This window comes from Ictalurus punctatus, unplaced genomic scaffold, assembly GCF_001660625.3.
Source record: "Ictalurus punctatus breed USDA103 unplaced genomic scaffold, Coco_2.0 Super-Scaffold_100, whole genome shotgun sequence".
NCBI lineage: Eukaryota > Metazoa > Chordata > Actinopteri > Siluriformes > Ictaluridae > Ictalurus > Ictalurus punctatus.
This window is the reverse complement of record NW_026521086.1, coordinates 664,396-690,115: the sequence shown is the minus strand read 5'-3', so window position 1 is coordinate 690,115 and position 25,720 is coordinate 664,396. Positions and strand designations below refer to the sequence as shown.

General features: G+C 39.9%; 1 protein-coding gene and 1 long non-coding RNA gene across 5 annotated transcripts; one reads left to right on the top strand and one right to left on the bottom strand.

Annotated features, from left to right (window-relative positions):
• Positions 1–214: 214 nt before the first annotated feature.
• LOC128628679 (piwi-like protein 1) lies at positions 215–8,320 on the top strand. Of its 3 annotated transcripts, XM_053678372.1 has the most exons (10): positions 215–331; positions 413–540; positions 1,691–1,808; positions 2,247–2,361; positions 2,464–2,645; positions 3,086–3,158; positions 6,605–6,805; positions 6,997–7,099; positions 7,963–8,103; positions 8,194–8,320. In XM_053678372.1, exons 2-10 carry the CDS (start codon positions 468–470, stop codon positions 8,202–8,204), a joined length of 1,017 nt encoding a protein of 338 aa, XP_053534347.1. In that variant the 5' UTR covers positions 215–331; positions 413–467; the 3' UTR covers positions 8,205–8,320. The 3 variants fall into 3 exon arrangements, with proteins under 3 accessions (XP_053534347.1, XP_053534346.1, XP_053534348.1); XM_053678371.1 differs by having other exon boundaries at positions 7,963–8,320; XM_053678373.1 differs by lacking the exon at positions 6,605–6,805 and having other exon boundaries at positions 7,963–8,320.
• Positions 6,799–25,410, bottom strand: LOC128629687 (uncharacterized). Of its 2 annotated transcripts, XR_008394045.1 has the most exons (12): positions 25,329–25,410; positions 25,101–25,232; positions 24,104–24,157; positions 23,893–24,008; positions 20,797–20,904; positions 20,592–20,692; positions 20,313–20,486; positions 19,750–20,109; positions 19,305–19,464; positions 15,194–15,290; positions 7,006–7,136; positions 6,799–6,846 (listed from the first exon to the last, which is right to left on the bottom strand). It is a non-coding gene; the product is annotated as an uncharacterized LOC128629687 (long non-coding RNA). The 2 variants fall into 2 exon arrangements; XR_008394046.1 differs by lacking the exons at positions 6,799–6,846; positions 7,006–7,136 and adding an exon at positions 12,282–12,380.
• Positions 25,411–25,720: the final 310 nt, after the last annotated feature.

Sequence of the window (25,720 nt, the reverse complement as noted above, 5' to 3'; positions counted from 1 at the left end):
TTAAACAAGAGTAAGATGAAGTATATTTTTAATTAAAATGTAATTAGAAAGGAACACTTTTAAAGTGTATTTGATTTAAAATAATGATAAAGCTGTTTTTTTATGTATTTGTATATCTTATCCTCTATCGTGTTTAAGAAGAAGAGAATAATGAAGCTTTTTATGAAATAATATTTGGGTTTATTTTGTTTTATTTTCTCCTCACAGACTCACATTTACGTCAACGTCCGTTACGTTGGTGACGTCACCGCGAGCGCGAGAAGTCGAAGTGAAGAGCACAAAGCAGTGTTGATGTTAGTGTTAGTTCTGGCCCGTTTGGACCCAAACCAAAGTGAGTTTATTCGGTTCTGTGTAACCGAACCCGTTCTGTTCTGTATGTGTGTAGTTAACGGTGTTAACACCTGTGTTTCAGGTGTATCAGTATGAAGCAGGCGGTGACGGCGCACTGATTCACTCTCGGTTCACTAATGACCGAATCACCGAGGAACCGACCAAAGATAACTCGCACCCGCACGGAGAACAACAACAAGACGAGAAGAAGTGAGAAATAACATTTTATAACTTTTTTATTCAGTCCTGTGGTTCAATATTAATGTTAATATTATACAAATATGCTAGCGGTGCTAGCTTTTGAGGAGGCAGTCAAGTTCACGCATGCGCAGTGTCATTAATGAGCAAGCTAATCGAAATGAGATTAGCAGATAGGTCGAGGTTATTTTTGATTCTATTTAAAACGATGAATTCACTCTGTCAATAACTGCCCAGTCTGAGAATATTACATGATTTACTTTTATAAGTGGACGTGGCTGAACGACATGTAGCTTCACTGGCTAATTAGCGCTCTTTTACTAGTTTAATGGCTGAGTCATCCGGCTTCGCGCATGCGCAGTGTGGGTTAAGGCGCTATAGTTCTCTTCGTTTTTGTTTTAATGCTAAAGATGCATTACCGCCACCTACTGGACTGGAGTGTGGGCAGTCGATTGGCAGAAAAAATCTAATAAAATGGAAAAATAATAATAATAATACCAAAACAATACTACGAAAACAAAGGAAAATAAAGAGATAAATAACTATATACTAGATATTCAGCCACAGTTCTTGTATATTTACTTACAACCACTGCATATAGACACGTGTATAACCTAATAGACCTATATAAGATATAACCCAGCACACCTATACTATAGCACTTGCATTGGAAACATACACTACCGTCAAACGTTAAAGACACATTCATTCTTTATTCACCCCCCGAAAAAAATACATCCAAAATAGATCAAAATAATTTAGGATATGAATTTTTAATTTTTAGGATCTTCAAAGTAGATGCCCTTTTTCCAGAAATGTATTCTTGGCATTTCTCACTTGATATCTTGAGGAATTTCCCTGAGATGCTTTTTAAACAGTATTAAAGGAGCCTCATTTCACTGCTGACTTTGTTCCCATCTTAATTTCTTTGTGGGATATAATATATATTTTTTAGGAATATGATCTGCAGATCACTGATAGGAACCAGGTTCTGCTGGTCAGTCACGTTAGGAGGTTGGGTCCTGCTGGAGCTCCTCCACCAGGACCTGTCTTACTCATCCCGGAGTTCTGCTACCTCACAGGTCTCCCTCACAGAGCGGGAGAAACACAGCGCTTAATCATTGTCTGCTTCTTATCGCACTAATTGTTGTAACTTGCTCAGGTCTGACTGATAAGATGCGCACGACTTTTAACATCATGAAGGACCTTTCCACTCACACCAGACTGACCCCAGAACAGTGGGAGAACCGCCTCAACAGATTCATCAACAACATGAGCAGGTACTGGATAAAAGCGACTGCATTATTAATTCAATTCTGCTTTTGTCTGAATAGCGCGTTTAACAGCGTACGATGTCACAGAGCAGCTTTACAGAAACTTATACATTCTTTACATTTAGAAATTTATCCTTAACGTGCAAGCCAGAGACAAATTTTACAAAAGAAACATTTGTAGCATGCATATAAGGGATGTGTATTTACTTTACAGAGACTATCCCGGGCAACACGAGGCTGAACATATAGCGTGATGGTTTTTCTGATTATATCATTCTTAAGTTTAATGATAGATATACACTACCGATCAAAAGTTTGTGGACACGCGACTAGAATGTTTTTCATGATCTTAAAAGCCTTTTGATCTGAAGGTGTACGATTAAATGTTTGAAATGAACGTTATACCAATTTACACTGCTGAATTTTTCAGTGAATCTCTTCCAGGAATGCCAGTGTTCAGACTACACTCAGCACATGGGGTCTAAGCTTTGAGAACGAGCTGCTGAATCTGACTGGAAGAGTTCTTCCTGCTGAGAGGATCCTACAGGGAGCGAGAGCAGTAAGGTGGACCACAGAACACAGAGAACATAACTGTACACGACACGTGTCGCACTCTTGCTGAGTAGAGTTTGTGTGTGTGTGTGTGTGTGTGCGCGCGCAGTACGAGTACAACCCATGTGACGCGGATTGGTCTAAAGAGACGCGAGGTCTTCCTCTGATGACCAGCATGCCTCTGGAGATCTGGCTGCTGTCCCATACGCGCCATAACGCTGACGTCGCTCACTCACTGCTGCAGACCCTCAACAAAGTGCCCGTGGGCATCCACCTTCAGAGGCCGGGAATGTGAGCTAACACACTTGACCAGTGTTTAGAAATAAATTGTAGCCTGTGCCATTACTGCGTCCTGGGCTCCTTTTAAAATTCACTCCTCGTGAGCTTCATGAAAGGGACGCTAGTGTGTAGCACTGTTAATTTCAAATTATTAAAGCGGTCCTCGTCAATTAGGTAGTGCAGAACTTTGCTCTAATATTGTCCGTATTCAGCTGCAGTCCATCAGTTAGGTACAAACGTTTCAATGATCTCGGCAAATAAACGTGTTTTCCGAACTGCACGCTCTAAAATGAAGAGCTTCTCGACAGCTTTTCTTTCATTCATAGCGGAAGGCAGTGGTTACTGTGCGTAGTGTTTTATTTGAACCAGAGCCATGTTGAGCAAGGATCATGTCTTAATTGCAGCATTAACACTTTTTATTCTCCCTCACTTCATTTTTTTTCTGTGTGCAGGATGGAGTACGATGATCGACAGGAGGCTCTGCTGAGAGCTCTGCAGCAGAGAGCGGTGCAACAGGTTCAGATGGTGGGTCTCACACACTGGGTAGAATAAAGTGTGACCATGTAGCTTGTTTAGGATTCAAATATTAAAGTATTTTACTATGCTGAAAATGTTCAGGTTAGTATCCATACTTTTTTGGGGTTAAGGTATAGAAAATGTATTGTATTGCTTAGAAAAAAACGTACATGTGATGACCATTATATTCATTATTTGACTGAATAAGTAATGCACTCGCTGTCCATTTTATTAGAAACACCCTCACATTCATGTAGTTATTCAATCATGGGGCAGCGGCACGATGCATAAAAAGAACCTGAGTTAACGTTCACGTCAATGCATAAAAAGTTACCGTTCACGTCAAGCATCACAATGGGTGAAAATTGTGATCTGTGACCTTTACTGTGGCATGGTTGTTTGTATCAGATGGGCTGGTTTGAGTATTTCAGAAATTGCTGATCTCCTGGGCTTTTCACACAGAACAGTCTGTAGAGTTTACTAAGAATGGTGCAAAAAACATGGAGAGAGCAACCAATGTGTGTGGATGGAAACGCCTTATTCCTGAAATACTCAAACCAGCCCATTTGGTACCAGTAACCATGCCGTGGTTGTTTGATGTACACATTAACTGAAGCTCTTGACCTGTAACTGCATGATTTTATGCAATGTGCTGCTGGCACATGATTGGCTGATTAGATAACTGCTTGTATGTGATATGATTGAAAGGACTTTGATTTAAAAATAAATAAAATAAAGGGGGGGGGTAGAAGAAAAAACCCACATTACTATGGGAAAATAATATAGATGGCACTAGTGCTGCACAATTAATGGAATATCGATCGCGATTACGATTTTGACGGCCGACGATTAAATGAACATGATCGACTGCAATATTAACGTTAAAAGTTCGTCCTCCACTAATAGAAAACTCAGCTGCAGATCAAATCAAGTGCTCCCTACACTTATAGCCAATCACCATAGGGAAGCGCAGGGATGACGTCATTTTGTAGTGCCAAAACCCAGAAACGGAGTTAGCATTTTAGCCCTCGAGCTGCCACGTTCGCTTCGAGCTCCAGTGCTTTGCGTGAGGAGAAATCATGACATTAACACGCTATAAGGTGGGTTTAATTCAAACTTCTTTATTAAAAAATTCCTCACCAATCATAATCAAGAGTAACAACTGTTCCGTCTGTAAACATACAGTGCACTGCCGCTCTCCTTCACTAACTCTAATTCACTTCATTTAAACTCACGGTTGCCAGATATCACTAGAAAAGTCAACTCCAGTTTCCATGTTTTAATTTAATCCCCCCAAAATATTATCAGCAGACATGGACACTGTACTGGGGAACCGATCTAAAACTGATAAACAAAAATAAAACTACTAAAATGTAAAGAAAGAAAATGTGCTTAGTTATAAATAAATCATTTTATATATATATATATATATATATATATATATATATGTGTGTGTGTGTGTGTGTGTATATATATATATATATATATATATATATATATATATATATATATATATATATATATATATATACATACATACATACATACATACATATGGGGGCACACGGTGGCTTAGTGGTTAGCACGTTTTCCTCACACCGTCAGGGTCGGGCTCAAGTCCCGTGGCCCTGTGTTTGTGGAGTTTGCATGTGCTCCCCTTGCTGCGGGAGTTTCCTCCGGGTACTCCGGTTTCCTCCCCCAGTCCAAAGACATGCATGGTAGGCTGATTGGCGTGTCTAAAGTGTCCGTAGTGTATGAATGGATGTGTGAGTGTGTATGTGATTGTGCCCTGCAATGGACAGTCCAGGGTGTACCCCACCTTGTGCCCGATGCTCCCTGGGACAGGCTCCAGGTTGGATGGTTGGAGATATATATATATATATATATATATATATATATATATATATATATATATATATATATATATATATATATATATATATATATAACTTCATTAAATATAAATGAAATGAAATAATGTTTAATTACTATGGGTTGCATTTAATATCAATTTGACATTAAGCTTAGTTCGCTATTTCATTGAAAGCTATTATCCTTTTTCCTAATATGGATCACTTTTCCACAATATGGATTTTGTGTTAGTCTACTTTTAATTAGGACTCTATTGTTTTTAAGATATCTAAAAATAAATATTTTATGTTTGTTTATTTATCAATTAACCAACAGTATCATTGCTATTATTTTAATTCAGTTAACAGTGTCCATGAGCAGAGAGCTTACATTTAACTGTTTATGATAGACTTCCTGATTAAAGTTTAAATAAAAAAAAGATTGGTATCTGGATCGTATCATCTGTAAAAATCCTGATCGGAGCATCCCTAATGAACACCATTAAACTAAAGCGCTCTGCATCTGACGGGTAAATGAACTCACTCAATCACATCCTATATGAGATTATTCAGATATCTACACAATACACACAGAGCGGTTCGAGAACTGACTCCAGCCCAGAACCAGGAGAGTGGAAATGTCTAATAGTGTAGTTTTAAATATATTTAAGAGGAGCAGACTTCAAACACTGAACATTGAGGTGTATTTTATTTGTTTACGAGGTGAACAGGTTAACGGTTGTTTTGTGCATACAGTCTGTAAAATGAACTGAAAATATTAGATTTAGTTTATCAGAAGGTAAATTAATGTGTCATGGCTCACACTATGTTCCGAAATTCTGTCATAATTGACCAGCTCAAGTTTTCTCATGCCTACTTGTGTGTTGTATTGTGGCATGAGAAAACTTAATAAATGTGAAAGTGCAATAAAATATGTTATCACTAAAATCACTGAATAATCGTGATAATCGAGATCTCAGTATTAATCTAAATTATCGGGATTATCATTTTGGCCATAATCATGCATCCCTACATGGCACTGATCCAGGACCTGATAGCAGCAAAAAAACGGTGGATCGGCTATCAGAGATAACAGAAATCACATCATATAACTGATGCATGTAAGAGACGTGACTGTTCTTTCACTAGGATTGAATTCGTTATATTCATACTTTATGTATGGGTTTCTGTATGAAAGTTTAATGGTAAACCGAGTGCTTCAGTTAAAATAATGAGCGTTGTAGATCTTAAAGAAAACAATATCGGATGGGTATCGGCTGTTACTCAAGCTTTCGATTAAGGAAAATAAAAGCTAGGATCATGACACTTCTAGTAAATAAGTTAAATGAAACTGTTTTTATTTATTTATTTATTAAATTGAATGTTTACGGATATTGTTGTTTGATTTTCTTTGTTAAAGTCGTTTCACCTTTTGTGATGTGACACACGCAGTGCAGTGCAACTGCTTCTATGTGATTTTTGTCACAGTATATCCTTTTATGGGTCTAAGCATATGGCATAAGATAATTTCAGATTAACAGCCTCAGTCTACAGATTACCATTACTTCTTGTTCTGAATCACTCACTTTAAATCATGTGTGTAAGGTGGTTGTGATCCTGTTAGCCAACCGTAAGGATAAATATGATTGCGTGAAGAAGTACCTGTGTGCGGACTGTCCCACTCCAAGCCAGTGTGTGGTGGCTCGCACCCTCAGCAGACCTCAGACCCTCATGACCATAGCCACAAAGATCTCCTTGCAGGTGAACTGCAAGATGGAAGGAGAGCTGTGGAGCGTCGAGATCCCGGTACGGTTCTGTTCTTCAAGCACTGGGAGTTTTTCAAGTAACTGAAATATATCCGGCATTGTGATTTCAACTACAACCAAAATCATCACTTAAAAGGATATCTGATCTTGTAACTGATCAACAGTGGCACCTCCTAACCCTGATGTTATTCTATTAAAACATTGTTTTAGTGACTTCTCCTGCTCTTTCAGTTGAAGCACCTGATGATGTTGGTATCGACTGCTACCACGACAGTGCCGCAGGAAAGAGATCCATCGGTGCACTGGTGGCCAGCCTCAACCCGGGCATGTCCAGGTACTTAAAGCATGACTTGTGTGGACTCTGTAAACAGCTTTAAGAAGGCTTGTGTTTAATGAACTAGATTTTAGATTTGAACTTTTCCACCAGTCTTCAGAAGAGAGGGCATTACCCTTTGTGGTTTATCGTTTACCCTTTGTGGTTTAACTTTAGGAGAGAGAAAAAGCACAATATCGTTCTTTTAATGAATAAAATGTTTGTCAAATTGCTGTGGTATAAGGAATAAAAAGCATCAGGAAGACCTGTTTAGCTTCGTGGTGCGTCACATTGCACCATCCTGTCGTTGGTTGATAATCTTTCTACATATAGCAGCACGCTCATGGTTTCTTTATTTGTTGATATTTTTTAATCCCTCGTATATCTGCATATTGTTACCACTACAAACGATCAGTAAAGATTATGAATCCAACAAGAGTTTTTCAGCTCAGTGGTGGGAAATTTCAGAGACTTTTAACACTACTTCCTGCATCTCAGGATTCTTTACTAAGGCCTGAGCTGGTTCTCTTAATCTCACACACTCTTCTCTGTATTTCCATTTCCTTCCAGTTGAAGGACAGAATCACAATCTTTTAGTCTTGAATCCTCTGAACGTTGTTTTCCTCGCTGCTACCGCCACCTTCATCCTCCTCATAAAGGGTCTGGGCCATGCTCTGTATGCTATGTGCTCTGTATGCTAAATGCAGTCTGGGAGGAACATCATGCTCATAAATGACCTCGTTACACCGACTTTACACTCAGGATGAAATACTCACACTGCAGTCTGACGGAACGTGGGAGAAAAAGTGAGCGATTTTAGAATTGTCGCTTCAGTTAAGAAGCGCATTAAGACATGGCTTTTTGTTTTGATTTCTTTTCCTCAGCTGCGCTGAAGGCCTACTTCAAATACAACGAATGTTTGCCGTCACGCATCGTGGTGTACCGAGATGGCGTGGGCGACGGCGTGCTGCTGAGCGTAGTCGACTACGAAGTGCCTCAGTTCACGCAGTCCATCAAGGCCATGGGTGAAGATTACGCATGAGACTCGACACATCTCCATAAAACAGATTTGACTTTTTGGGTTTTCTCTCAGCCATCAGTGTTTCTGTGTACAGGCCCAAACTGACCGTGTTGGTGGTGAAGAAACGCATCTCTTCCAGATTCTTCGCTCTCCTCAACGCCAGACTGAGCGACCCTCCTCCGGGATCGGTCATCGACGCCAAAGTCACGTGACCCGAATGCTGTGTTCAGGCATAGTTCATAGATCTTTTTCTCTTTCTCTGGTGGTCTTTCTGATCACAGCTTCAGGTTGCGTTCGGGGCGTCATTTTCTTTAATCGCACGTCTATCATTAGAGAATCCGCATCGTGTGATCAAAAACGGAGAACGCGCATGAATTTGTTACAGAATTTGTCCAAGATTTTATTGGGAATGTTTCGTACAGTGTTGACGATCTAAATAGCTTAATTTAGCTTAAAACCATGTAATTTCAGGGTTAAAGATACGAGCTATACGAGATTAAGCCTGCGATCAGAGCGTCCGTATGCTCTATGTTTACAAAACCGCAAGAACGGAAGCGAAATGCTATCAGTCAAACACGTCAGAGTTAATGTATTGTTCTGATGACTGAAGGAAAATTTTACTTAACGGTTCTATCTTAAGGGTGAGCTGAGGTTGTGTATAATTAGTTTAGTAGAGAGAGAGAGAGAGAGAGAGAGAGAGTTTAAGAGAGAGAGTGAGTGATGTAGAAAAAAGGAAATAAAGAATTAACAGGTGCTGTGAATTGAGGATGTGTAGAAAAAAAGTATATTTAAAGCAGATGAATGAGTGTATTAGAAGCCGGGAAAGGTGAGGTTTCCTTCACGTGTTTCCTGGAGGATGCAGTAGAGGTGTGTGTGTGTGATTCCCTATATATATATATATATATATATATCAGTGTGCACATGATAGATGTGCTATATAATGTAATTTAGAAACAGGTGGATTACACGAATATTTTACACTAAATATGAAACTTATTCACTTCGACTGAACATTAAATGAATCTCAGAACTGAGACAGTATTAAACAGTCAGTAACAGAGGCCCCTGTGAGAATCAGAACCTCAGCTTTAATCAGTGTTGTGGAATGTGATGTGATCAAATCAACAAGTTAGTATATTTTACTTGCACTCTAAACCGGTTATCTAGGAATCGTTGTAGGGGGAAAAACACTACTTGAGTCCAGCACTTTCCTTTAACTGGAGCTGAAACTTGTTGTTAAAGCGTTTTTGGCCTTTTGTCAACCCTACAGTGCACGTCCCAGAGGCGCGTTCACTATTCACGTTTTCCTACAAAATGTCACCTCCTGTAAAAACACGAGCACTGCTTTTTTATTTATTTAAATATTTTACATATACGGATTATATACTTTTTTATACATTTACAAAAGGCTGGTATAGATTTAAAACGTTCTGAAAGTTTTCACCAAAGGAACAGAAATTATTATTATTTTTTTAAACCGGTTTATGACGCTCGTGAGTGTGGCTCTGTGACATATTTAACACCTTCAGCAAGACTTTAACGCGAACACGCTTTAAACCGGTATTTCCCGTCGCAGCACACGCACAGGTTTGTTTAAGATTAGCACGCACACACTTATAATATTGTCACTACAGAGCCCATGGAAATTAATGCTACTTTTAAATGGTTTTACTCTTCACCTTATAAATCTGAATTTCCTGCAGACGATACTAAAGTGAAAGCAGTTCTTCAAGACCTTTGTACCCCTGTTATTGATTCGAATACTGCCATGCAACTGGACTCCCCACTCCCTCTTGAAGAAATGTGAAATTCAGTTAAAACTATGCAGCGTAACAAAGCTCCTGGCCCGGACGGGTTCCAATTGAATTGTTTAAAGCATCTATTGGAAAATTATCTCCATTGCTTTTATGTGTTCAACGAATCGTTGGAATGTGGGTCTTTGCCTCCAGCTCTGACACAAGCCACTACAGCTCTCCTTCTTAAGGAGGGTAAGGATCCGTCCTCCTGTGGTTCTTATAGACCGCTGTCTCTGCTTAATGCAGATGTAAAGGTGTTGGTGAAAGTAATGGCATCTCGTTTAGAGAACGTTATCCCTTATATCTGAAGAGCAAACCGGTTTTATAAAGGGATATTAGTTGTTTTTCAATACCCGCTCTTTAATATAATTTATTCAAAGCATTCGGCTGAGATTGGGATTTCTTTAGACGCTGAAAAAGCATTTGACAGTCTTGAGTGGGTTCAATCCACATCAGAGAGGAATGATATCTAAGATTTATGATTTCATTCTGGCGTTAGGTAGTGAGGCGAGTACCAAAATTAAGAATGCGTGGGAAATGGAGTTAGGAGTACAGATAAGTGAAGCGTGTTGGGAACGTGCTATAGGTAGGATACAGTCTACCACTTCCTGTGCTCGTCTTGGACTCATCCAGTTCAAAGTTTTACACAGAGTCCATTTGTCCAAGTCGAGACTTTCTGCAATATATCCAGAAGTAGAGGACAAGTGTGATAAATGCCATGGCTCTCCCTGTCATCTTGGCCATATGTTTTTCTTCTGCCCTGATCTCCATGGTTTTTGGACTGGTTTCTTTACTGTCATGTCCACTATTCTCAGAGTAGATTTAAATCCTTGCCCATTCATTACTAGATTTGGGATTCCTGATGCCTCAGTTCCATTATGCTCTGTACAAAAAGATGATATCACTTTCACATCCCTAATAGCAAGACGTTCATGTAAATAACTCGTACAGTCAGGCAGGTGTTGGTTGTTTAAAGAAACCTTTTATTTAACAAAAACAACAATAACAACAATAACTACAACAACAACAAAAAAACAACACCTCTCTTCCACCTCCTTCTGAAAACACAGACGAAATAGAAGTCACATGCTCCAAGGACACAGCCTGCACGTTAAACACAGTCAGTGAAACCGGTTCATAATGAATGTAGAGAGAGAGAGACAGAGAATAAGAGTGAATAAGTTCAGACGTTACTTTAACATATCTGTTATCTGAGTGATGAGTGCCTTGACCTCAGACATGATCTGCCTAACGAGGTAGGAAGCGTGAGGTTAAACACGGTGACTGTAAATAAACACTGATAAACAGGTGTTGACTACAAATTGTGCACTTACACAACGTTCTGAAGCTCCTGCAATGCATCATCAATTAAAGTCTGCAGGGACGCTCGTCTCGCCGCCATGTCTTGTGGTACAGCCTGCTGGTTGCCCTGCTGTGCATTTCCAGCCATGATGTCTAAAAAATTTTTCCACCAAAATGATAATACAAAAAATACATGGAGTTAAGTTTAGTTTTTTCATATGATGTGAAACAAGCGAATGGAAGACATCTTGCGAAAACCTATCTTCTAGTTTAAACAATACGGCGATTCTTTTAGCCAACACTAACATTTTTACCTCATAAAGGATCTTTGCTTAGAAGTCATGTAATATGGGTTATCCTTTTTAAACAGCTCTTTTAACCATTTTTACATCCTAAAGGCTTATGTTTAGAAGGAAATACATGCAATTCTTTTTTTTAAAAAAACGCTTTACCTCCTAAACTTTTTATTCAAAGGCAAACCAGCCTCCCTAAAACCGTAATCAACATTTGTTTTCATTTATTTCACAAAACAAATATTCTACTCATATGTACACATTCAAACATCATGCTTTTTTTTCACTGAGCTCTCAACACCTACAGGAGCACAGGTCTTTTAAACTCACGCACTTCGTTGTACATCTAAACCGTTATCCATGGACAGAACACACACTCTCCCCAAACAATATAAACACAGTAAAATAAAACTCAAGTGATCGAGTCACCGATGAATCGTTAGCAGAGTGGTTGAACGTAGTTAAAAAAAAAAAATAGACAAGTTTTAATTAGCTGAATTGTGCATCCCTACCGCCGGGTCTGGAGCTGCAGCCTGTTGGCCGTGCCCTACGCCACGGTATGGCGCATTTCCTTTACCCTGTCCTCCTTCTTCTGCACGTGAAGTGTGAGTTAAACACTGTGACTGTAAATAAACACTGAAACAGGTGTTGACTTACCCTATGCACTGAACTTCCAGCCTTAGACTATTGATCCGAGCGATCAGAGCCACACGTCTCGCCCGCTGAGCTGCCAACAACTACAGGAACACTGATGGAGATGTAAAACGAAGTGCGTGAGTTTAAAAGACTTAAACTCACGCACTTCGTTGTACATCTCCATCAGAAGATGCAGTAGGCCTAATCAAAGGCCAGATAGGTCATCTAGTCCAGATACCTTGTTGCACCATTGACTTATGGTGAGGAGGGAGGGGAACTGTCGTTAGTTGTTTTTGTTTAAACAAACAAGTAAACAAATAAATAATATTTTATATTTATTTCAGATATGTTGCACTTTTATTATTAAATTATTCAACTGTTGGTTAAAGGCGCAAAAAAAGGAATCCACAATGTAATTATTAACCAATTTAAATCTAATACATTTATTTTCTAGTACCCCCCCCCCCCCCCAAGAAGTTTATATAAATACTAATAAAAGCTTCTCATTGTTACCAGATTGAACAATCGAGTGCAATTTGAAACATTTTTTTTTTTTCTTCTATGCATTAATTAGTTCATTATGAATTTAGTCACAGTTTGCTATGATTTATTACTAAAATAAAAAAGGAAATCCAGTAGGCAATGATGTCAAATATTAATACATTTAAATCAAATAAAACTATTTTAGTATTTCCCTCCAGATATTGTACAGTTTAAAAAAAAAAAAAAGTAAAATAAACAAAGAAAAACACAGCTTCTCATTGTTGCCAGAGTGAGAGACTGAATGCAAATTACATATAAATAATTTTATTAGCTCATTATTTGGTTACACTTTGTTCAGATTTATTCCCAAAATGGAAATAGGAATTTCCCTGCTGAAAAAAACAATCACAACAGAAACCCTCATAGAATCTGTAATGTCCCTGTAGGTCTACTGGTAATCTGTTGCTTTGGTGGCATGTTGTGTCTAGTGGATACCATTAAGAACCAATAATGGTACTGGTTTTAATGGTTAACAAATTAACACGCGTTCTCCGTTTTTGATCACACGATGCGGATTCTCTAATCATAGACGTGCGATTAAAGAAAATGACCACATCCTCAATCCTTACATCATCAATCAGCATGATCCGGGGTTGTGTAGAAAGTGGGCTTGTATGAACACAGGTGTGTGTGTGTAGTGAGCGGGGGCCACGCTGCTGAAGTGCACTTTGACTCACGATGAAGAAGTCGTACCTGACAAATCAAGCCGTCAGCGTTTAAAACACACCGAACGCAACCTGAAGCTGCGATCAGAAAGACCGCCAGAGAAAGAGAAAAAGAACGATGAACTATGCCTGAATACACCACTCGGGTCACGTGACTTCGGCGTCGATGACCGTTCCGGGAGGAGGGCAGTCAACGATTTTCATTATCGATTTTCATCAACTATTATGGATTAGATGTTGCAGCTCTATTTGCAACACATTATACTAAGCATTGTGTGGTATTTGAAGATGTTTGTTCAAGGTAATGCAGTTAATACCCATTGCAGTTCTTTATACTTCGGGTTATTACTCAGATTATAAATGTATTTGAGTGAGGACATTTATCACCTGTGTGCTTTTTCTGCATTGTTATTAGCATATGTACTGTATGATTTAGTAAAATAATCATTAGAAATTACGTTGTTATTCTGATTACTCTGGGTGTGTGTGTGTGTGTGTGTGTTCATGCTCTTGGGTGTGTGTGCTGTGTGCTGCACTTCCTCTTTTTGGTCAGGCCCTACGCCTGCTGTAGTTAACTTTTAAGAGACATTGTCTATAAGGAAGAGAGTGTGACTCTGTTCTTTCCCTTATTCTCAATAAATTCTCATGCTCCATATTTTATTGCCCATGTGTTTTATTTCTATCAAAAATCTTCTCCAACACTGATAACGATCGGTCTGATGAGACCTGAGCCAGGAGAGGACCGTTCCCTTAATGCCAACAACATTTTCTAATCTATCTAGCGCAGAGGTGCCCAAACTTTTTCCTGTGAAGGGCCAAGTTTCGCCCGCAGGCCCTAGTTTGGGCACCTCTGATCTAGCGTGTAGCGGAGCGTTGATTCGGTCGCCTGATCGAGTTCTATCGGATCAGACGGTGATCCAAATCTAACTGATGTCTGGGCGAGGTTATTGATGAAGCTCGGTGCAGTAGCTGGTGTGAAAGTACATTTTATGCGGTGGCGAGGTGGAAATACGATCCATACGTATTATGAACGAGATAAGAATGATCGGAGACAACTTCAGACTGTGGAAGTTTTACAATATTTTCTATATTTAATCCGTACGTATGAGGTCAAGAGTGTGACCACCATTATGAGTAGGTCCGATTACGTTCTGATTAATCCCTACTGAATCTAAGATGGACACAACCGCTGTTCTCAGAGGGTCTTCTGGGTTATCAAAATGAATATTAAAATCACAGACGATTAATGCTTTATCTACAGACACAACCAGGTTTGAGATACAGTCTGCAAATTCACTAAGAAATTCAGTATATGGCCCTGGGGGCCTGTAAATAATAATTAGAGGAATTGACTTATTTTTTGTGGCTACATAAGTTATGCTGGTATAAAGAATTTCAAAAGAATTAAATTTATGACAAGGTTTGTGTGTGACGACTAGATTTTGACTATGGATGAGTCCAACACCTCGTCCTCTCCCAGTTGAACGACGCTGATGTACATAACTGTATCCAGGAGGACTGGCTTCATTTAATGCTAGGTACTCGTTTGGTTTAATCCAAGTTTCCGTTAAACACATTAAATTACATTCCTGATCAGTAATGATGTCGTTAACAATAAGAGCCTTAGACGCAAGAGATCTAATGTTTAATAGTCCTATTCAGATTAAAGGTGCTGGATGTGCATTCAGTATGATCTAATTTTAGGTTAATTAGGTTACTAAAACAAACATTCTGAAATTGTCTATGTATTTGTACAGCTCGGGGAACAGACACAGTCTCTATAGAATGTACTACAGGTGTTGGACTATTAATTGAACATTGCTTATGATGAACGTTGTTATTGTAGATGATGTGCTTACGGTAGACAGTCACTTGGAGTGTAGCGTCTTGGAGATGTTGTCAGACAGCAGTTCCGCTCCGTGGCTGCTGGGGTGCAGGCCATCAGGACGAAACAACCTAGGACGCTCCCAGAACAGATTCCAGTTATTAACAAACAACAGATTCTGTTCATTACACTGTGAGGGAAATTATTCATTTTTACTTTGAAATAGTTTTGTTCTTGTTCTGTTTCATTCTCATGTGAGGATAACCACTCAGAAGGCCATGTGATGTCACTGAGATCAGTACAGAATGTTTATCTGCTTACAGAGACACAAACATGTTCTTCTGTTCTAGGCTCGTCTAAACATCATCTAAGATCCTAAAACAAAGCCTGTTTGAACTGCCTCAAACTGCTTCTTATCGGTACACAGAATGATGTCATGCTCCGAGTTTCATATCTATAGTAGTGGTTTAGTACAAGGGCTTCAGAGCGCTCTCATTATTCTGTCCTGCTTTATTCTATCCTGTATTAACCATCTTTCTGTAATAAACCTTTTTACCTTCAGAGGACGAGTCTGAGAGTGTTGTCTAATTTCCACGGCAGGAACAACACACTACAATGCACACAATGAACACCTAAAGCCCTGTTCACACGGGGACGGTTCAAAACGGTCTGTTGAACGCCCCCTGTCGCTGTCAATGAGTTTTCACACTCGGGCATAAAACATGTGGCGGAAAAGCAGCAGAAACCGGCCGCCCAATGAGATTCACACTTTTGTTTACGTGCCCGGAGCCGGTGAAGCTACATAAAAGTACCATGGCGCTCAAGTACAACACTGTCAACCGACAAAGAAGAAGCTGAACAAGAAGACACAAGCACCCGCCATTTTAGTGAGCAAGTATGTGCATAAGTGACCTATCAAAAGTCAAGTTATTGAATTTAGTAAAGGCACATGCAAGCCCTTCTGCTCCATCATTCCTCTCTGATGTGGATTGTTTGAAAACAAGCTTTCCCAAGCCTGTTCAGGAGGCACAGAGGGGAAATCAGGAAAACATCTAGAAACGAAATTCCGAATTTGAAAATACCGAAAAAAAATGCGTCACAGGGAGGTCATAAGTGGATGCCAGATTGGCAAAGCTATCAAACACACCATCGGAATACAAATTTCTATCTTGTTTAATACCCTTGTCATCCCACACTGAGAATGTGGAGTCCAAACACGATGGAGGAAATAGATGGTTGTTGACTAAAGGACACAAAGAGGATGCACCTACAAATTTAAAGCGCCGTCTAAACTGATACCAAGTCATAAGTGTTGAGGACAACTAGATTATCAGTATATAGGGAGAGTTTTGTAGGTAAAGAGGAGTAAAGTAAAGCAGGTGAAGAGGATTCCCTACACGACAATAGTTCCAATTTAGACCAAGAAGATCCAGGAGATTTAACCCAGTAGCAGAGTTTATGGATGTGCGCAGCCCAGTAATAGAATTGAAAATTGGGTAATGCAAGTCCTAAACCCTGACTGACTAAATCGAAACGGTAAATCTGACTGTTGGAGAGAAAATGCTGCAGTATTGACAGGAAAACAGTCGCTTTTATCCAAGTTTAATTTATAACCAGAGACAACACCGAAGGACTCCAGAACAGCCAAGACAGCAGGCATAGAGGCAACAGGATCGGTTACATACAATAACAAATCATCAGCATATAGCGACAATTTGTATTCTACACCGTATCGAACTATTCCTTTAAACAAGGGAGAAGATCTTAATGCGATAGACAGAGGTTCGATAGCGACAGCAAAAAGCAGAGTCGATAAAGGACAACCTTGACGAGACCCTCGTCCGAGTAAAATAATCAGAATAAGTATCGTTTGTCTGAACCCTGGCTTGAGTAAAGGAGGCGAATCCAAGAAATAAACTTATCCCCAAATCAGAACTTCCTCAGACTGCAAACAAATACTCCCACTCAACCCTATCAAATGCTTTTTCAGCATCTAATGAAATCACAATCTCAGGAAGCACTGCCGAATGCTTTGAATAAATTATATTAAAGAGCGTACGGGTATTGAAAAACATCTGACGTCCCTTTATAAAACCCTTCTGCTCTTCACATATAATATAAGGGATAATGTCCTCTAAACGAGATGCCATTACTTTCACCAACACCTTTACATCTGCATTAAGCAGAGACAGCGGCCTATAAGAACCACAGGAGCTTGGATCCTTACCCTCCTTAAGAAGCAGAGCTATCGTGGCTTGTGTCAGAGTCAGAGGCAAAGACACATTCCAAGGATTCGTTGAACACAGATAAAAGCAATGGAGCTAATTTTCCAATAAACATTTTAAAAAATTCAACTGGAAACCCGTCCGGGCCAGGAGCTTTGTTACACTGCATAGTTTTAACTGAATTCAAATTTCTTGAAGAGAGTGGGGAGTCCAGTTGCATGGCAGTATTCGAATCACTAACAGGGTTACAAAGGTCTTGAAGAAATGCATTCACTTTAGTATCGTCTGCAGGAAATTCAGATTTATAAGGTGAAGAGTAAAACCATTTAAAAGTAGCATTAATTTCCATGGGCTCTGTTGTGACGATATTATGAGTGTTTTTAACACTAGGTATGAGACGGGAAGCGGCCTGTCGCCGTAGCTGACGTGCCAGTAAACGACTCGGCTCATCGCCATGTTCATAATATGAACCACGAGTACGTAACAACAAGCGTTCCGCCTCTTTAGTCGAAATAAGATTGAATTCTGCCTGTAAGTCGATTCGCTGTTTAAGAAGTTCTGGAGAGGGGTTCAACGTACATCTTTGATCGAGACTACTGATCGCAGATGTAAGTTCATTAACCCTAGCAGTGCGCTTTTAATTACAGAGAGTGGAGTAAGAAATAATCTGCCCTCTGATATAGGATTTAAGAGTCTCCCATAACAATGAATAAGAGGTGGAGTCATTCTGACTGAAGAAAAGAAAGTCATCCATAGAAGTAGAAATGAACTCACAGAATTCACTGTCTGCTAAAAGAAGAGAATTAAATCTCCAAGGCGGTGGGCTACGTTTATAAATAGAAAGATGAATATCTAATTCATGATCGCATGGTCAGAAATTACAATACCCAAATAGTCAGAAGAAACTACACAAGAATCAAGAGTGCTGTCTATAAAAAATAATCAATCCTCGAATAGGATTTCAATAGGATAGCACCTGGGAGAAGAAAGAAAACTTTTTAAGAGCAGAGTTACGGGATCTCCAGGGATCAACGAGACCGTTCTGACCCATAAAATCGGAAAATGTTTTAGACATAGCAGATTGATTCAGAGTACGGGGATTAGACCGATCCAAGTTTTGGTGAATTACACAGTTTAAATCTCCCCCGAAAATCTACAGGTGAGTATTTAAAAAGGGAGATTGCTCAACAATCTATTAGCAAATTCCACATCATCAAAGTTTGGAGCGTGTACATTTACCAACAACACCTGTCTTTGCATCAGAGTACCAGCAACTATAATATATCTACCGTTCACATCAGCAACAACGTTAGTGGAGGAAAACTGTGACCTTTTGTCAATTAAAATAGCGACCCCTCTTGCTTTCGAATTAAAGTTCAAGTGGAAGACTTGACTCACCCAAGGGCAGAGTAACCTTTGATGATCTTTAATACTTTAAGACGTAGGTGCGTCTCCTGTAAAAATACTATATTGAAGTTTAAATGTTTCAAATGTATAAAATCCTTAGATGTCTTGACAGGATTACCCATACCTCTGACGTTCCAACTAATAAATCTTAAAGGCGTGCCTGTCCCAGCTTTGCTGGGATCCATATGACTACTAACCATTTAAATAAAGTAAACCAGAGAAATATAAATAGCCAATTAGAGCCGAAGTGGGACCTCCCAAAGTTTATTTTAAACTTCTAATCAAAGTTTGCGCTTCTAAACCAATGACAGCTTTAACGTTATTAATTGTGGAAAGACCATGGTATAGGCGGGGTAATCCATGGCTAGGTGTGCATTAAACGATTTGAACGAGTGGCTCTTTTCCTCCACATCATGCATTAAAATCGTTTAATGCACATCTAGCCGTGGATTACCCCTTACATATCATCTGAGAGAGAGACAGCTAATTCTGTATGTAAACAGATATACTTACCAATCACGACCTCTCCGAGTTGGAGAGCGGACAGTGAAGTCTTTCCATTGACTCCCCTCCAATTGACATTCTTTTCCAGGGAGTTAGCAATCACCCTCTTCAATATGCGCCAGGTGCAGTCACGCACATACACCCCGTCAATAAGCGCCAACCAGTTTACCTGAAACCGATTTAAAAAATAATATACACTAGTATAAAAACAAATAATTAATAAGCATGTATTGCCTCGTCAACTGTGTCAGTGCTTCTCACTACTCCTGCAGTTACCCTGCCCTGTGTGTTTTCCATCTCTACTAAAGAGTAGGTCATAACTGTTCCCTCATATCAAAGTGGTGTTCAGTGTTGTGCTTTGAGTACGAGTGTGTCACCTTGAGAAAACAGAAATGCGCTCAGTAGCTGTGTAATTGTGCAAGTAGTTGTTAACAAAAAGGAAAAAAACTCTCACCAGATTTTGCTTGTAATCTGGGCTCTGTTGCATCCTTTGCTCCAGACTACGCAGTTGAGGAAGGTCTTGCAGGGGCAGTAAATCTTCATCAATATCCAAAGGCTGCACCTGGACCTCCTGTTAGTGCACACACACACACACACACACACACACACGCACGCACACACACGCACGCACACACACGCACGCACACACACACTGCTTCTTTTTTATTTGTGCACTGAAAGTGAAAGAGGCGGAACAGACACCTCAGTGATATTGACGATAAAGACAGGGTTAGACGGAAGATTCTCCAACTCAATGGAGCTGCTCAGAACCCCGACAGGGCTCACTGACTGATTCTGAAAATCCACATTCACCCTGAGAGAGACACACACACACACACACACAGTGAGTGAGAGAGACACAGAGAGAGAGACCTGTAACAGAACAGCACTAATGTACAGAACATCATCTAAACATCACACTGTCTAGGGGATGTGGTCACATGACTACTCTCACTTAAAATGTAACCATGACTCATCTGATGATGCTCGCTGCAGTGTGTGTGTGTGTGTGTGTACCGTGTATATCTGAGGTGTGAGATACACTACCCCCCTGCCCAAGTCTCCACCTCTCCAGCAGGTTAAACGTTGACATGGAGAGGAAGTCTCTGCTGCGTGAGGAGGAGAGACAGAGAGACCTCTGGGAGAACGCCAGAACCTCTCATTGACGAGCGGTAGAACTCTACATAGGCCCTGATACACACAGACCCACAATACATGTTTATAGAAAATCACAATTAAACACACACACACACACACACACACACACACACACACACACAGTGGTGTCACACACACCTGGAGCTGTCAAAGGAGATGGATTTGATTTAACCACAGTGTCTGAAGAGAGACTGGAGCTGTTTATAGTAGAGGAATGCAAATGGAGGGAGATTACACACCTGAGAGAGAGAGAGAGGGAGGGAGAGAGAGAAATATTATTAATAATAATAATAATAATAATAATAATAATAATCCCCTAGTTAAATGGAAGCTGACTGAATACCACTATGGTGGTCCTGGGGTCGTTTCCATAGAGTTCCTTGGAGGCGAGCTCCTCGTCCACAGCTCCCTGGAGGAAGCAGTTCGGATAAAATGCGCCTGCAATCACCACCTGAACAACGGAAACATCACTGATACTTAATAATAATTATTATTTATTTTCTGCAGGAGTAAGTTACACTTCTTGGACTTTGTCATGGTGACAATTTTAAACTCTGCATTTGCAATTTTACTTTGGATGCTTGTGCTTCTAAGGCTGCGAATTATGACTAATATTTATATTTACTGTATATCAGGGGTGCCCACACTATTTTGACTTGCGAGCTACTTTTAACATGACCAGTCAAAGAGATCTACCTACACTAAAAATGCTAAACATATTTATTTATATACTGCGTATACTTATATATATATATATATATATATATATATATATATATATATATATATATATATATATATACACACATACACATACATACAATATATGTTCATGTACCTTGCATAACTGCATGAACCCTTATGGGACGCTACAATTCAGTACATTTTTGGTCATTACCTTACTCTGACGACGTGCACTGAATAGAATCAGCCAGGGTTGCATAGTCCGGACAGTAGCTGCTGGTAGCCAGCCTCAAGCAGGCCTCCAAATGATGATCAGTCATTGTGGAACGGTATTTGGACTTAATGATCTTCATGAGGGAAAAGGCTGACTCACATAAATAAGTAGAGCCAAATAATGCAGTCAAGGAGGTGGCACATTTCCTCATGTTTGGGTACTTTTCCCCTGTGAGTAAGTTCCAGAACTGTCCATGAGCCCTGGACTTCAGCTGAATGTCAGTCTGTAGTTTCAAAAAATCTCATCCTCCACTTCAGACGAGTTCAGGTGAAACAGCGCTGCAATTTTCGATGCGAGTGAATCAACCTCAACATTGTCCCTAAACGGGTAGCACATGAATGTGGCGAATGCCTCCAATAAAGCAAAGTCTTGAAAGCGTCTGTCAAACTCTGACCGACAGCTGTCAATCTGCTCCGTGTAGCGTGCAATGTTAAACTGCGCACAAGCCTTCCGCTGCGTCTCCAGATCTGACGGGAGGTTTTGGAAGTTCCCAAAAACATGGTGCTGCAGCTTTGAAAACAGAAGTTGCATTTTCCGTTTAAAGGCATTAACTGCCTTTAATTTTTGTCTTTTCCTTGCAGCTCCAAATTAAGGTTTGTCAGATCGGTTAAAAATGCTCGGTTAAAAAAATCCAGCAACCACTGATCATCATTGACTTGGGTGTATTCTGCATGTTTAACAGCAAAAAGAAACTCGCTTATCTCCGGACAGAGCTCTCGAAATCTCTGCAGGAATTTACACCTACTAAGCCGTCCACACGTCAGTGTGTAGCATGAGCTGATTGCGCGTAGTCTGCCTTCTCCAGATGCGCACGGAACAGCCGTCTTTGAAGTGAACTAGCACGTATAGAACAGGCGATCTTTGTTTCAACATCCATGATCTCTTTCACGTTTAGCATTCTTGTGCATAAGGCTTGTTGGTGTATTATGCAGTTGTTGGCTCAAATTTAGCCTATTACCCAAAAACATTTAAAACTCAACTTAAAAGCCAATAAATACTCACATCTACCTCTGAGACCAGTTGGAGATGGAAAAAAATACACCAGCTGTGAGTGAGAAGAAGCAAGGGTCCAGCTTTATTGTTCCATTCCACCACACGAGATCCACACCGATGAGAATTCTCAGAAGTGATCCCCCTACCCTGAGTTTAAGCTCCAGTATTTATACTGTATTTACACACTAGATAACCCATATGTTTCCAGAAAAGGCCTATTTCACTTACACATAGAATCAGAACCCAGGCATTTCTAATAACCCAGAAAATAAAAACCCAGCGTTTTGAATTACATAGAGAATCAGAAACCAGGATTCTCATTTACCTAGGTGGTCAGAAACCAGGATTCTCATTTACCTTAGGTGTTCAGAAACCAGGATTCTCAATTACCTAGGTAAATAAAATGACGTAGACAAGACGACTAAACAACCAGGAGGGACCTTGGTCTTATCATTATCTCTGGGGGGGGGCAGTTTGACCCAGCCACCCTTATAACTGGTTCCTCATGGTTCTTTCTTAAAATTAAGGCCTTCCTTGCGAGCCAAGAACCCTCACCATTTGAGTCATGAGTAAGTTTACATTTTCCTGTATTTCTAGTTTATAATTTATTTTCATATTTGCACTATATTTCTTATTTTATATATATTTATACTACTTGAAAAGCGGTTTACTGTACTTCCAACTTCTTAATATCATTACAGTTCTACTGTCCTGCATATCCTACTATTCTGTTTTTAATAGAGTTTCTCTATTACTATAAGATTTTATTAAAGTTATTCATGTGTGTGTATGTATGTTGTGTCTACTTGCCCGCCCTTGACTGTACGAGCGTGTGTGTGTGTGTATTAGCACTCCTCAGCTCAGCTCGTATACCTCTTTTTGGCTTTTTTTGACTACTACTGCTCTTACAGATCTTTAAAGTGTAATTCCAATCCGTCAATATCCGCCTAATCCCGCTTCTATGTGTCTAGGTGCCCGTTTTTTTCTTCTTCTCCCTTTTGCTGGATGCTAGGTCTCCCTTATGTTTATTTTATGACATTTTTTATCCACAACACAGTGGTAGTTAAAGAAGTCAGGGAAAGCATCGTCTTCCCTGCACTTGGCAATGAATCCATTTGCACTGCTCAACCATTGACTGATATCAATTTGCACACTGGAGCTGGGTTTTGTCAATGAATTCTTTAAAAGACTGAAAAATGTCCTCTCCCCACGATTTCGCTTGCTAGCCTTTAGCACTGGCGCGCTTGATCGCACACGTGTGGTGAGAGAAAAGACGAGATCTCAGACTGGCTGCCCTGTACGTCAACTAACTACGTCAACTAGCGATCTACCTGCACTTCCTTTGCGATCGACCAGTCGATCGCGATCGACATATTGGGCACCCCTGCTGTATATATTTTGACCTGAAGAAAAAAGCCTCTTTATACACATATGCTGTTAAACTACACCTGCTCTACTCGTGTGTGTGTGTGTGTGTGTGTGTGTTACCTGCACTATGAATTTCTGTGCGTGCGTGCTGGTGTAGTCAGAGGGAAAAGTTTCGCTGATGTGCATGTTGAATTGTGACACTCAATTCTTTAGATCCTCAAACAACTCGGCCACCTCTAACACACACACACCAGAAATGATAGTTAGGGATCTGTGTCGAGAAGTGTGTGTATAGATGTGTGCGAGTGAGTGAGTGAGTGAGAGTCATAACCTCTTGTATCCGTTTGATCTGAATGCAGTTCTCTTTGCCCCACTCCAGCTCATCCTAAAAACACGCACACACACATCAGTACCACTTTATTTATTTCTATAATCCAACACGTTATAATTCAACATAACTGTCACAATCTCCTGCCTCCCATACGCCGTGTACCAGTTTAATCTATTTCCTTATTTGGTCAGTGCTTTCTGTTCTTATTTCGATGTCCTCTCTCTGACTGGTTCCTATTTCTTAAATTGTGCACTCTATCTGTACACTACACACTTGACCATCGAACATCTGGATATTTGAAGAGCACACACACACACACACACACACACACACACGCACGCACGCACACACACACACACACACACACACACACACACGCACACAACCTGCGTGAAGTTGGACCCCCCACCAACACAAAACATCGGCAGAATAGTTTGTGCTGGTTTGTGCCGTAAAAATATTCGTTTGTGCTGCTTCAGTTCTGGAGATATTAAAAGAATATTTATAGGTCATTCTGGGGTCACTCGAACCCCCCACATGCTCCAAATTCACCCCAAATGGTCTCAATAATAATAATAATAATAATAATAATAATAATAATAATAATAATAATAATTCAAAAGAAGAGAACTATAGCGCCTTAACCCACACTGCGCATGCGCGAAGCCGGATGACTCAGCCATTAAACTAGTAAAAGAGCTCTAATTAGCCAGTGAAGCTAAATGTCGTTCTGCCACGTCCACTTATAAAAGTAAATCATGCAGTATTCTCAGACTGGGCAGTTATTGACAGAGTGAATTCATCGTTTTAAATAGAATCAAAAATAACATCGACCTATTTGCTAATCACATTTCGAATAGCTTGCTCATTAATTACACTGCGCATGCGTGGACTGGACTGCCTCCTCAAAAGCTAGCACCGCTAGTATATTTGTATAATATTAACATTAATACTGAACCAGAGTGAATAAAAAAAGTTTTAAAATGTTATTTCTCACTTCTCCTCCTCTTGTTCTTCTTCGTGCGGGTGTGAGTTATCTTTGGTCGGTTCCTCGGTGATTCGGTCATTAGTGAACCGAGCTCCGAGAGTGAATCAGTGCGCCGTCACCGCCTGCTTCATACTGATACACCTGAAACACAGGTGTTAACACCGTTAACTACACACATACACACAATACAGCAAAAAAACAGAACGGGTTCGGTTACACAGAACCGAATAAACTCACTTTAGTTTGGGTCCAAACGGGCCAGAACTAACACTAACACCGCTTTCTGCTCCTACCTTCGACTTCTCGCGCTCGTGGTGACGTCACCAACGTAACGGCCGTTGACGTAAATTTGAATCTTTGAGGAGAAAATAAAATAAAATAAACCCAAATATTATTTCATAAAAAGCTTCATTATTCTCTTCTTCTTAGAGGATAGAGGATAAGATATACAAATACATAAAAAAAACCAGCTTTACCATTATTTTAAATCAAATCCACTTTAAAAGTGCTCCTAATTACATTTTAATTAAAAATATACTTCATCTTACTCTTGTTTAATTTAATTTTTTAAATTAATATTTAATTCATCGATGATTGTAGACGTGTTGAGGTTTCACGTTCTTTGTGCT

Bases quoted from the DNA above. Each gene is read 5' to 3' on its own strand.
- LOC128628679 (XM_053678371.1), top strand. From the start codon at position 468: ATGACCGAATCACCGAGGAACCGACCAAAGATAACTCGCACCCGCACG. The intron at 3,159-6,604 runs GTGGGTCTCACA...CATGTGTGTAAG, and splicing joins CGGTGCAACAGGTTCAGATG to GTGGTTGTGATCCTGTTAGC. The intron at 6,806-6,996 runs GTACGGTTCTGT...CTGCTCTTTCAG, and splicing joins TGTGGAGCGTCGAGATCCCG to TTGAAGCACCTGATGATGTT.